This window comes from Polyodon spathula, chromosome 7, assembly GCF_017654505.1.
Source record: "Polyodon spathula isolate WHYD16114869_AA chromosome 7, ASM1765450v1, whole genome shotgun sequence".
NCBI classification, from domain to species: Eukaryota; Metazoa; Chordata; class Actinopteri; order Acipenseriformes; family Polyodontidae; genus Polyodon; species Polyodon spathula.
The window spans coordinates 30,024,782-30,038,288 of record NC_054540.1 but is presented as its reverse complement, the minus strand read 5'-3'; the positions used below and the strand labels follow the sequence as shown (position 1 = coordinate 30,038,288).

The following is a 13,507-nucleotide window of genomic DNA, read 5'->3' as shown; positions in this document are numbered from 1 at the left end:
CACGGAATTCACTGGCTATATAAGTTCTGTAATAACATCTGATAAGGCTAAACCAAATTGTGGTTCAGCAACAGGAATATATATATAATATATCTATACCCCCTTATATATATTATATTCCGTCGGCCTATATAATATATATTAAGACCTATAATCCAATTTGATTAATATCACATGTGTGTGTGTGTGTGTGTGATTAAGCTGATATCACAAAGACTGAGTTGTAATCCTTTCCTAATATTGCGCACGGTTTGCACCCCCTTTTGCCCTCAGAATAGCCTCAATTCGTCGGGGCATGGACTCTACAAGGACTCTACAGGAATGCTGGCCCATGTTGACTCGAATGCTTCCCACAGTTGTGTCAAGTTGGCTGGTTGTGGATCTCTACTCCAAATACCTTGTTCCATCTCATCTCACAGATGCTCATTTGGATTGAGATCTGGTGACTCGGCAGGCCTCTGCAGTAAGCAAGGTTGTTGTCTATTACTAACAAAACCCCACAAATGATGTTATGAGATCTGGTGAAGAGAGTGGAATAATGAAACAATTACAACTTTTTAAATTCCAGAAAGAAGATATATTGTTGTGCAAATCAATAACGTACTATCAATACAAACAGAAAGATGCAACCCCTTCCGCAGATTTTAACAAGCTCATTGCTTGGCTTATCTGATACTGCCTCATGCATTTTTACTTCTCTGGGGCTTCCATCAGCGGTAGAACTTGGTGTACGAAACACTTGCCCCGAGTGCTTTCTATTGCACATACCGTTTCTGCACAGGAGCATATGCCTCCAAGTCAGAAGGTTTATGGTTGCTGCATCCAAGGTTCTGTTGCCTGCAGTCTTCTGTTCACATACACCTGGCCCCCCAATACACACACACACACACAATTGCAGCCCATAATTTGGAAGGTTTTATGAGTTTAAAGGACAAGGGTCTATGAAATGGGTGTTTTTAGCCCCACTTAAAAAAGAAACACAATACATGGTTTAGAACTGAACTTTTATTTAAAAAATAATAATTTCACAGGAACAAGTGCTGGAGAAAGAACCCTGGGATTTGATAACCGCAGAGAATTGTGAGTTAGTTTGCGAGTTAGGGATGAGCAAGGGATTCCCTTTGGCTCGCGGAGGTGAGACCAAACCAACTGGCCTCCAAGGCTAGGAAGCTAGGAAGGCAACTATTTTTTTTCTCAAAATAAATATTCGTAAATAAAATAATAGTTCTTCATTCAATTATCAGTAATAATGAAAAAAATTACTGATATAATTTTAGTTCATGCAACAGTATCTGCGTATATAGACTTGTTTCTTGATATTTATAAATGTTGTAAAAACATATATTAAAACTAGACCTGTCAAGCGATTTAAAAAAAATAAATAAAAAGGAATGGCTAACAGAATACAAAAAATAATCTCAGTTAATATTTATTAATATTGTTATTAGTAGTAGTAGTAGCAGTCATAATAGTTTTATTATTATTAGTAGTATTATTAGTAATAATGGTATTATTGTAAATAATATAGCTTAAAAATTAAATGTGGTTATTGAAGTAAAACAAAACTACACTGTTAACTGGTCTGCAATCTGTAGCTATCGACTTTGCAACAGCACTGGTTATAGTATCATACTTAGCTTGATTCATGGGTTTGGAGCGATCCTGAATTTCTAAGAGTACTATGTAAAAACTGACAGGTTTCATTTGTTGTTATATTGTTGTCTGAAGAACTACTAAAGTGTTTTTTTGAGAAGTGAAAGCACGTTTAGCACACATGTGCCTCAGCAGTCTAGATGCACTCAGTTTGACAGTAGGTACAAGTAAGCCTCTTTCTATCCAATGAACCATCAAAGTTAGAAAAAAAAAACCCATTCACAAGTCCTTCAGCTTGAGTGCTTTTCTACATAATGCAGTTCAGTGTCATTCGATCCTGACTCAAATGGTGCCGCAGTTAATAAATTACGGTATGCTAAGCGGGACAAGACAGGGGTGCGATTAACGTGCGTTCAGAAATTAACACGTTAATCGCAGAAGTTAACTCTGATTAATTGACAGCCCTAATTAAAACATGGGACAGAATAAATGTTATATTACTAATATAATTACAAGTCAAATCCATTGGATTTACAGTGTCTCTTTCTTATCTCTAAACAAGTTCCTCTGTTGTTTTTCTTTCTGCATACGGCTGAAATTTTGTCTGCCCTTTAAAATTGTAATGCCCTTCTCAGTGAAAATGAGGGAGTGAAATTCAATCCCTCCCCTATGCAATGATATGCATTTCCAACCTGTACATCAACGTATGGTAGCCCAGTAAGGCTATAAATTGAAGTGCGTGACTTGTCCAGCTGTGACTTATCCTGATGGATATAGATTGATAAAATCAATCTCTAAGGCTGTGAACGTTTTTTAAATCCATGTTAAATGCTGTGTAACAGGAACAGTGTGCCCCGTACTGGATGATTTGGCAGTTCTTTCCAGGGTCATTTGGAAGCCGGCCATCCCGGAAAGGGGCAGAGTCACCATACCAGAAGTCATCACCCTTGTACGATAAACGATGTGTCAGTCATGGATTGGAGGAGACGTGATTAAACTAGCTATCGGAGGGGACATGACTAAGAGTATTTCAGGGTTTGTGACGATGCAATCTTTTCCTTTGTTATGGTTGCAAACATACTTGTAAAGGACGGACAAAAAGTATAAACCGTGTGTTTATACTTTTAGATTAGATGGTTAACAAAACAGGAGCCAGCATCACTCCCGAATTACAAATACTGCACCAGTCAGGATGATTGTGTATTCACCACCAGCACGGGAGCACTGCGAAAGGACATTGCCTTTGTTTATTATTGTTTTGGGACTGAAACCCTGTGTTATTTACCTGTGCAACTACACATTGCTGTCTGCGTTATTATTTAACAGTGCGAAACCATACAGACAAAATAAAAATAACTGTTTGGACCGTAAACTCTATTTGTTTGTTGTTGTTGGAGCACTGCATCACTGCAAACCACTTGTTCACATGACACTGTGAACAAAAAGGCTTGGATGATGAATTCACTCTTTGAAGAATATGTTCGAGACTTTAATCGTGACATGACTTCTGAAAAGCGAAAAGTAGTCCTAATTGTGGACAATTGCCTAGCTCACCTGGCAGAAATTGCTTGACTGCCATCAGTTTGCCTCCAGATGTTACCGCCAAACACAACACGCAGGCCATTGTCATCAAGAATTTCAAGACGCATTATTGTCAGCTGAATGTGAGCCGTTTGATATATGTAATTGATAACAACAGTTAGTCTAAAGTCTAAATCTGATCGGTAACTTGGTGCACTTGATCAGATCATTTACTGGATTGGCTTATTAGTACGCTGCAATTGGGACTAATTTTTTTCAGTTCCTTGGAGTTTTCTAGTCCTGAAGTTAGTCCTTTGACATGGACTAAACCACTGGTTCGCTGCAATTTGCCATAAGTGTTCAGAGCCCTGTAACTCATATGTCCAGCATAAATCAACAAGATCCAGTATGGATTGCCTGTGTTGCTCATTGTGTATTATGAATTAAAGTGTTTCCACTTCTTCAGCTCTGTAGGCAGCTTCACCTAAGAGCAGCTTCTGCACTCATAGTCAAAGCGCTCCAACACAGACTTGAAAAAGATTAAAAAAAAAAAAAAAAAGTTCAGTTTTGCAATAATCATGAAAGGTAAAGTGACAGTTAAAACAAAAAAAAAATACAAATAAATGTAAAGCTACTAACTCTTTAAAAGCCATTGCCAGGCAACTAAATAAATACTTCTACAGTAACATGCTGAGACACAATGACATTAATTTGTTCTTTTGTAACCACACAGATTATTGTAATTATCTGTTTGTCTGCCTTCCAAATACTTCACTCAACCTGCTTCAGCTTCTGAGCTACAGAATACTGTAGCCAGGATACCTTCACATATCAAATCCATTACAAGTCATTTTCACCCAGTTCTTAGTTCTTCACACTAGCTTCAGTAAAATATTATTGCTTTTTTGGAACCATGACTCCAGTCCTGCCTGTCTTGAGTGCGAGGCTATATGATTACATACATTGCGGGTCGTGCTTTGAGACCAAGAAATTACGTCTTTATCCGGAGCTCTGAGACCATTCGTATTATTAAATCCAGGCTTAAACATACTGTCATGCTACAGGTTTTTAGCTAACCTTTGTACATGACACACACAATATAAATTAAATTGGTTTTGTAAGTTACTGATTTCTGTACCATGGTTGTTTAGGCCAGCCCATTCTGCTTCCAATGGTATGTCGAAATATGAAAATATTGTCACCGTAGTAACAGTCTACCTAAGGCTCATGCACTGTAGCTGTCCTTGTGCTTATATTGCCTGCTTCACACTAGATTATTACAGGATATGTCTAATTTAATCAGTTTCAGTCATTTTATTGTGAGTGTATATAAATATATTAATAATGCAGGTTTGGCCTAAATATGTTAAAAGTGCATATTTTAGTATTTTTCCTGGCACTAGAGGGGAGAGAAGATGTAGTGTATGCAGTGGTTATGGTGTAGGCAGTGGTTCTCTTAATGCAGCCTCCCTGCGATCTCCAGGAAAAGTGTATACTTGCAAATCCCCTGCATAACAATCTGAAGCATTGGGGACCTACTGTACATGACTGTTGAAGAGGTTTCAGTGATTTTGTAATTGGAAAGTACTGTGTCATTTTAAAGATTTGGGGAATAAATATTATAATTGTTAGTATCACCCTGAAGGCTCAGGCAATTCTTACTAAAATGTCACTATAACTAGCATAGGGGTTTAGAATTTGAATTAAGCAGGGGTGCTAGAGTTGCTCATCTGATAAAAGCATGACCGCATGGTGTGCAGGGTGGTTCATACAGACCGGGCCGCACAAGCTCATACAGAAGTTGCCAATCCTTCGTTGAAGATTCCAAAGGGAGCATTGCATTGCCTGTGGTGCCCCTGTGGATTAGGGAGGAGAAGGCTGGTCTTTATTCTCCATAGGCCAGTAGTTCTGCTCTTGTGCATGGGTGTAAAGAGGCAACTGTCTTAGTTCCTGAGCTATGGTTGGTAACTGCTGCAGTGACAGTTGACAGTATACATTTGAGAGAAAATCTAAGGTCAAATAATTGGGCACTCTAAATATATTAAAACATACATAAATTACCATTTAACAGAGCTTCGAATTATTTACAAAACAGTCTGGAAAAGTAATGTGTATAAAAAACTATTTAATCCTTCAAAACAGATTTGAAATGTTTTTTAATAACCGCTGATAAGAGTTAAAGCTTTTGAGAGTAGGCCCCAGTGTGAATCTTAGTAGTGAAAAATCATTTTCTGCGCGTGGCTGATTGACATGCCTGACTGACTTTATACCACAAATTCAATGAATGGTCTAATGTTTTGCCATTCATCCTGGGCCCTGCTGTATTTTATTTTTAATTAATGCTGCTATTTCTGAAAACGGTGCCGGAATGACAGATATATTAGCAATGGTAATGTGGGTTACGATTGGGTCTGGCATCTTCTTTTCTTTTTATTTATTCTTTTGTGGGACGGGATTCACCGGATTATATTGACAGATGGCAGAGAAAATCCAAAGATAATAAAGAATAGGAAAACAGATCATGGTTTTCTCTGTGCGCTCGGCTTAGTGGTCTTGTGTGTTCAGTCAAGCTCAAAGTAGTTTAATATTGTACAACCTGTTTCCAAACCCAGGTCTCTGTGAGGTAAATCAAGGCTTGCTATCAACCACGGTGTTCACTTCTTGTCCCCAGGGCAGGCTATATTCGGGTCTGGGTCTAACTGTGCACAACATGGTCTTAAATCATTGAGCCATGCAGCCTTGTACCAGAGATCAGTAATAATTTTAACAGTTGCTTTGGGTGTTCATAGCTTTCCTTTGACACCCACGGTGAGGGTGTTCCCTCTGAGACACTCATTATGTTCTCTTAAGTCCTGCTGGAGGCCCGTTAAAGCGGTAACGGATGCATTTTCTTACCTCTCATTAGCACAACTGCAGTCTGCATTCTCATAAATTGTTTATTATTTTGCTGAAGCTTCTAAGACTTTATTTTATTGCTTATGAGCCTGTTCACGCAACCCATGAGTTATTTTAAAGACTGTTTTTTAAGCAATATAATCTTGCGTTAGAATCTCGTAGTTGAACGAGTTAGGAAGGTAAGAGCTGCCGTACAGACAAGGTCAACAACCAAGGTAATGCCTGATAATGCTTTGCTTGTCTACAGTATGCAGTCAACTGGAGCCCTTCAATGTAGCTTCCTGATTGGTGGTTCTGAGCTTTCTCAATTTTAATTTGTTTGTTATTCAGAGCAGTTTTACAAGACGATCCACTCATAGCTCTGCAAGTAACCCCATTCCTGGACTGAAAACACCTTCATTTTGCCCTGGGCTTCTCTCAAGCATAGACTTACAAATGTGCCATGCTGAATTGTGTTGTGTTTTGCTCAGATTTGAACCCAGGCCTCCAGAAGTCTAAAACACTTTAAAATGAGTGGCCTGCAATTCAAAAACAATTACATAAAAATAAGTATGTGATTTACTATTCAGTTCAAATAAAGTTAATAATTGTTCCTACTTGTCCTTTAAGACTAACAATATGTATTCAACCCTGACACTGAAATCATATCCCAAAACCAACCACAAAACTCAAACAGATGTACTGCTGTATATTTTCCATAGTCAAGTTGACAGCCATTGCTCCATTCTTTATCCATCCTCTTTCTCTCTCTCCATTCCAGAAGTGAAGCCCATGCCCCTCTCTCCTGTAGACCCTCAATCCGTCGTGGTATCTGCAGGCCCCCGGGGACGCCACGCTCTGGAGATGAGGGTTAGAGAGGTAGAAGAAGAGAACCGCACCCTACGCAGGCAGCTCAGCCAATCTCAGAGAGGCCACGCCCACAAGCCTCCCCATAGACGCCACAGCAACCAATCAAGGACATACTCCACAGAGGAGGGGACGGGGGACAACGAGGGGCAGCGATCAGGAGCTCCTGGGAACAGCACGGACTGTGCACAGCACCCCCCGGTGGACAAGTGTGAGGTAAGGTACCAGCAGTTTACAAAGAGAAAATTGAACACATGGATTGTTCTCAAAGACCAACAAAGGTTTGTATAAAATTAAATAATGTTGCACTAAAGTAATTAGTAATTAGTCACACCAAATAATGTTTAGTTCCATAATTAGAACTTAGCCCTGTTTCAGAAACAGTGTTGTCAAATCCTGATTGCTTACACATATGTGTATAACAAATGACATTATAATACAGCAAGATTCAAACTTTCCAGCAAAATTGGATCCCAAATGGCCAAACAGTGTATTTTTAAAGAGACCACACTTATTTTTTTGTAGGTTACACACTTTACATAGGCACTTTGGGAGAGACACTAAAGTGACGAAACCTCTAATCAGTGGCACTGTAAAGATGATATAGCCCAGTTAACCAGGTGAATAATGCTGGTTATATATTAATGGCATATGCAGTAGTGACATCATAGCCATTAAAGATCATATGTAAAGAGTACTCAATAGTAACAATGTACTGATATACCCCATTGTACCAGTTATACATTATAGTATACAATATACCAGTATACTCAATGCATATTTAATATTCTTAGTATCAGATTTAAAGTATTTTTTAAAATTATGGGCATTATTGTTGGGCATTATAAATATGGGATTCATTTGAAATATACACTTATCTAGATTTGATCTGTTCCTTTTCCTTTTTTTCCCACTTTTAATTTAATAAAACATCAAAATGCTCCAATCACACTGACACCACTTGATCTAGGGTCTTGTTCCCAGCAGGAGCCCCATGTTTGAAACGGCAAAACCCATTAATTATAACCTGAAAGGCAGAATTGAAAACAAAGAGCAAGGCATTAGTGATGAGTTCAGAGTGAAGCTTGCTCCTCTGTCACCCAAGCTGCTTTTTGCAGTCCATCTATTAGAGATGAAAGTCACTCGATACTAGCCAGCACCGGTCACTTCTCCTCCATGCCCTGCAAGAATACATTTCTTTTCTCTCTCTCTCTTTGCAGACTATCCACGTTGCAATTGTGTGTGCAGGCTACAATGCCAGTCGGGATGTGGTCACACTTGTGAAATCTGTCCTGTTTCACCGGTAATTATTATTTTTTTTTTTTGGTAAAACACACTGTTTAATTTCTCCTCACCTCTTATTAAATTTAGTCTGTTTTCTCCAGCCTGTTGAATTCAAACATTAACCTAACATTTTCTTCCAGAGCATATCACTCTGCTACCTCAAAGTCCCTCAGTTACATGGGTGTTGGAACTAGGGATGCTGGGGGTGCGGCTTGAAATACAGGGGTGCTGTCCTCCTGCTGGTGCAGTGATAAATCCTGCTAGTTTCGTGAATCTTATGAGCTGTGTGTGCAGTGCACTCCTCCCTTTTATGTTGCTTTTGAACACAATGATAGTAGGCCAATCAGTGCTGACAATCACAACAGGGGCGGTATATTTTATAAATTGCACTGTTGCGATATCACAAGAGTCAGTTAGCAGTTTGAAAGAATTGGAAGCTTTTATACAGTAGAACGGTTATTGAAAATGGCCCAAAAAAGAATATAGGATTTTTTTTTTGTTGTTTTTTAAATTCTCTGCCGCACTGCATAGTAAAATCAGCTTGTCACAAGTGCTGCTAACAGGGGGCTTTGTTTACTAAAAACACACATACAGTGACATTCTGGATATGCTAGCTGTCTATTCCCTCATGAAAAAAAAAAAATCGTCTGCATGAGACTGGAGCGCAAGTCAACCTTTGGTGCCTTCTGACTGTCCTTATCTTCGATGACTTCTATCCCTCAGCAATAACCACAAGGCCACACTTCCTCCTAGTCCCTCAGCTCTAACCACTAGCTCTCATTGCTTCCGAATTCATAATCTGTAACTTCTAGGCCACACTGCCTCACAGTCAAAAAACTGTAGTGAATGGGACACACTGCCTCCCAGCACCTCTGTTCTAACCACACTGCTTCCTTGGTCTCAATTCTAACTGCTGGACCACACTGTGATACAGACACTCCGCTCTAACCACTAGACACAACTGACTCCCATGGAGACCAGAAGAGTGGGAGTGAGTGAATGAGTAAGAGATGGAGTGAGAGGAATGGGAGAGAGAAAGATTGACTAACAGTATTTTACCAGCCTCCCAGTCCCTCAGCTATAATCAATAGGCCACACTGCCTCCCAGTCCCTCTTCCTTAACAATTAGATCATATAACCTTGGAGTCTCTAATTTATAACCAATAGGCCTCACTGCTTCCAAATCATGCAGATATAACAATAAGGCCATGCTGCTTCCTTGTCCCTTAGCTGTAACCACTAAAATACATCATACTGCTTCCTATTATGCTTTACAATAGGATAGCCTGTAAGCCAAATGTATTTCTTGTGTACGGCTTAGATTTACTTAAACAGAACGTTTTAAATTAATTTTTGATGAAAATAGATTTAACCTGCTCTTGCGCAGAGTGATGCTAAAATATTGACTGTTCGTGGTCTTTGGCAGGTATGGTTATAAGTGGGAATGCATAGGGTGTGTGCAGATAGTATGTATACTGTTAAAAGTGTCTGGAGAGGTGAATTTGTTTCTAAACGCTATCATCTGTCTCGAATGACCTTCTACGGGATTACCGGTGTTGCTCTGTTATTAAAATATTTGTTATATATATATATATATATATATACCCTTGATTTAAATTATATGGATTCCATTTTTCAGATTTACAACCCCTCTTAAGTTACTTTTCAGTCATTTATCATATCGCTTGTTCAGCTTATTTCAATCTTAGTGAGTACTGTGCCTCACAATGTGTGAAAAGCCTGTTGTTATAGCATGTTGGAAAATACCACGTACAGTACGTGTGTGTGTGTGTCTGTGGCATAGACTTTCTGTGATGTTGGAGGGATGTTAGGTTATTAGATTTATTTGTGTGCATATAGACAGTGGTTTGCAGAAGTGGTCACCCCCTACCAATAATGTCACCTTTTGTTGCATTACAAATAATGTGTGCACTGTTTTTCAAACAACCTTTTTTTATTCAAAGCTTTAGTGAACACTGTTATATGAGGAGTACCCTTCTCCTGCTCTGTGCCTCTCTACTACTTTATCCCTGACTTGTTTTGAAAGCACCTTGGTCTTCATGGTTGTTTTGTTGGATCACTATTTGAGTTGCAGCTTGAAAGTCCTTATATACCTGAGGGAAATTATCTACAAATTAAACCACTTTGAGTACACACAGGCTGAAACAATTTCACTAATGTTGTGACCTTTCAAACATATCATTTTCACCTGAGCTGATTTAGGGCTGCAGTAGCAAAGGGGTTGAATACTTATGCAACTGAGATTTTTCTCAATCTTATTTCTTTATATTCTATATGCATTTTTTTTACATTATCAAATTAGAATAGTTTGGTGTAGATTCTACATGTAAAGTCTAATTTGAAAGCATTGTGAAGTATGCTCAGGTGCCAACAAAATGTGAAAACGTTGCAGCGGGGTGAATACTTCTGCAAACCTGTGTGTGTGTGTGTGTGTGTGTGTGTGTAATATATATAATTAGTGGCAGCGAGAGTCTTGCCTGTGTGTGTACTGGTTAGTCACGGTGTGAATTTTCTAGTGCACGGGAGAGGTGTCATGGTGGTAGCTAAAAAACTACAGGTCCCAGAAGCCTCTAGGACTGAATGGGAATCACTTGGGGACCATTTAATGTAATTGTTGAAGTGTTTGGAATTAGCAGTCTTTGTGAAGTATGTTTGTGTGTTTAAATAAGTATTGTGTGTACAAACTTGCAACTGTGTGTTATATGTTTTAAAACTGTATGTTATAAAACCGATAACTGTTTTTGAAACTGGTAAACCGTTTGGCGGTCCCGTGCTAGCTAGTTTGAGTAAAAGTTTAACGAGTGCTCCAAGTGGGGGCTAGGCTATTGTTTTGTTTGTTTTGTTTAACTGTGTGAATAAAAGTGCTGAAACGTGCAGTTCTGGTGTCTGGGTCTCCTGTTTTTAAGGGTGTAAACCAGCCTTGGCAGGGACACTTCGTTAGTATATATATATATATATATATATATATATATATATATATACACACACACATACACATACACATACAGACGGTCCTCAACTTCCAACTCTTTTGCATTATTACCCTGCTTCGACTGTATGACATCTATACGACATCATAAAGTCGATATCAAGAAAGAAGCCATTACTCAAAAAGCCTTATATTAAAGCACATATGGAGTTTGCGAAAAAGCACGTAGATGATACTGCAGACATGTGGAAAAAGGTGTTGTGGTCAGACGAGACAAAAATAGAACTTCTCGGCCTAATTTCCAAGCGTTACGTCTGGGGAAGCCCAACACAACACATCACCCAGTCAACACCATCCCAACTGTCAAGCATGGTGGTGGCAGCATCATGTTATGGGGATGCTTCTCTTCAGTAGGGACTGGGAAGCTTGTCAGGATAGAGGGTAGAATGAATGGTGCAAAGTTCAGGCAGATCTTTGAGGAAAACCTGTTTGAGTCAGCCAAGACTCTAAAACTGGGGAAGAAATTCACATTTCAACAGGACAATGACCCGAAGCACAAAGCCAAAGCCACACTGGAGTGGCTGAACAAGAGGAGAATTAATGTTCTTGAGTGGTCCGGTCAAAGTTCTGACTTGAATCCAATCGAAAATTTAAGTGAGACTTGAAGATTGCAGTCCATCGACGATCCCCAACACATTTATCAGAACTGGAGCAATTTTCCCATGAAGAAATGTGTAAAAATTTCACCATCCTACTGCGCAAAGCTAGTAGAGACCTATCCAAAAAGTCTCATTGCAGTAATTGCTGCAAAAGGTGCTTCTACCAAGTACTGACTTAAGGGTCTGAATACTTGTGCAACCAGTAAATTTCATTTTGTATATTTTCTTTGCAAGTTTTGCTATTTAACATGACATTTAACATTTAAGTGCTTAAACTGAAAAAGTTTGTTTGAAAAACTGCAGGAATTATTGGTAATTCAATAAAATGTGACATTATTGGTAGGGGGTGAATACTTCTACAAACCACTGTGTGTGTGTGTGTGTGTGTGTGTGTGTGTGTGTGTGTGTGTGTGTGTGTATATATATATATATATATATATATATATATATATATATATATATATATATATATATATATATATATATATATATATATATCACATTGGCATGTTTTTTTCACGTCTTTATTAAAATACATTTTTTAACTCTTCTTTATTGAGGCTATGTTGGAGTCAGTTTCCATAAAGATTGCCAACTATGCATATCTCTTCACATGTCACCCAGCACCGGGATCCTATGACACATTGTTGGCATAAAGGCTCTCGAGCTCCACAGTGCTCTGCATCTCAATGCACAGTGCAGTCAAAACAATGTCAATTTGGCTGCTGCTACACAATGTGGATGTCATCAAGGCTTTAAAATACATATGACTCATGTGTTCATAATAGTCCACATCAAGTTAAACTGTTCACTTTTTAGATGGTGTTTGTTAATTGGGGGTTCTTTATTAGAACTAAGTAAAAACAATCCTTCAATATACAAAGTTCCAGCAGCCACGTACAGCTGTGTAGGTGTATAATCATATAAAATACCACTACTAACATTTGCAATTACAAAAGCTATACTACTCTCTGCATACTAGTATTGGACAAAATAGGTCCTCCGATGGGCACAGATTCTGTAGGAATATTTAAATGATTACTGCCTCAATCTCTTCAGGGAAGTTGGGGTATGTTCTTCAAAAAGAGTAGTCACTGGAGTGGAATGCAGGATGCGCTCTGTAACCTGGAGGTCGCCAGTTTGAGTCCAAGTTATTCCACTGCCAACTGTGGACAGGAGCTCAGGAGCTCCCAGGGGGCGCTGCACAATTTACCGGGGGGGTCCGCCAGGGTGTCCTCTATTAACCATGCACTAGAGAACCGTGGAGACTGGCCGGGCGCCTGCGGGCTTGCCTGTAAGCTGCCCAGAGCTGCATGGTGGGCCGGCAGAGTGTAAAGAAGTGGTCGGCTGACAGCACACGCTTCGGAGGACAGCTTGTGTTTATCTTTGCCGCTCCTGAGTCAGCGTAGCGCTGTAAGCGGTGAGCTGAGCCTAAAAATACAATTGGACAGTTCAAATTGGGAGAAAAACTGGGTAAAATATATATTTTTTAAAAAAAGTCGTCACTTGAGGGTGGGTTTACATTAGGCAATATTGCTAGCAATACTTGCCTGCGATAATTGCTAGTCGACAAATTGCTGCAGATTTGCTTTGTGTAATGCAGTGAACAAGACTTCTTGCAATCCTGCTGAGAGAGTCGGAGAAGGGGCAATATTGGCAGCAATGTTTCAGTCTGTGACTTCATTTTACTTATCGTTCCAAGATGGCAGCACCCAAGAAAGAATGGAGCATGGAAGAGGCATCACTGATTGATTGTTCA

At 39.2% G+C, this 13,507-nt stretch overlaps 1 protein-coding gene across 2 annotated transcripts in view; it reads left to right on the top strand.

The window, feature by feature from the left end:
• The window catches only part of LOC121318500 (LARGE xylosyl- and glucuronyltransferase 1), an 82,329-nt gene that overhangs the window by 36,849 nt on the left and 31,973 nt on the right, over nt 1-13,507 (top strand). For both annotated transcript variants that reach the window (XM_041255233.1, XM_041255232.1), the window contains exons 3-4: nt 6,770-7,071; nt 8,076-8,158. In XM_041255233.1, the coding sequence (XP_041111167.1) occupies nt 6,770-7,071; nt 8,076-8,158 (385 nt within the window). The remainder of the gene's footprint in view (nt 1-6,769; nt 7,072-8,075; nt 8,159-13,507) is intronic.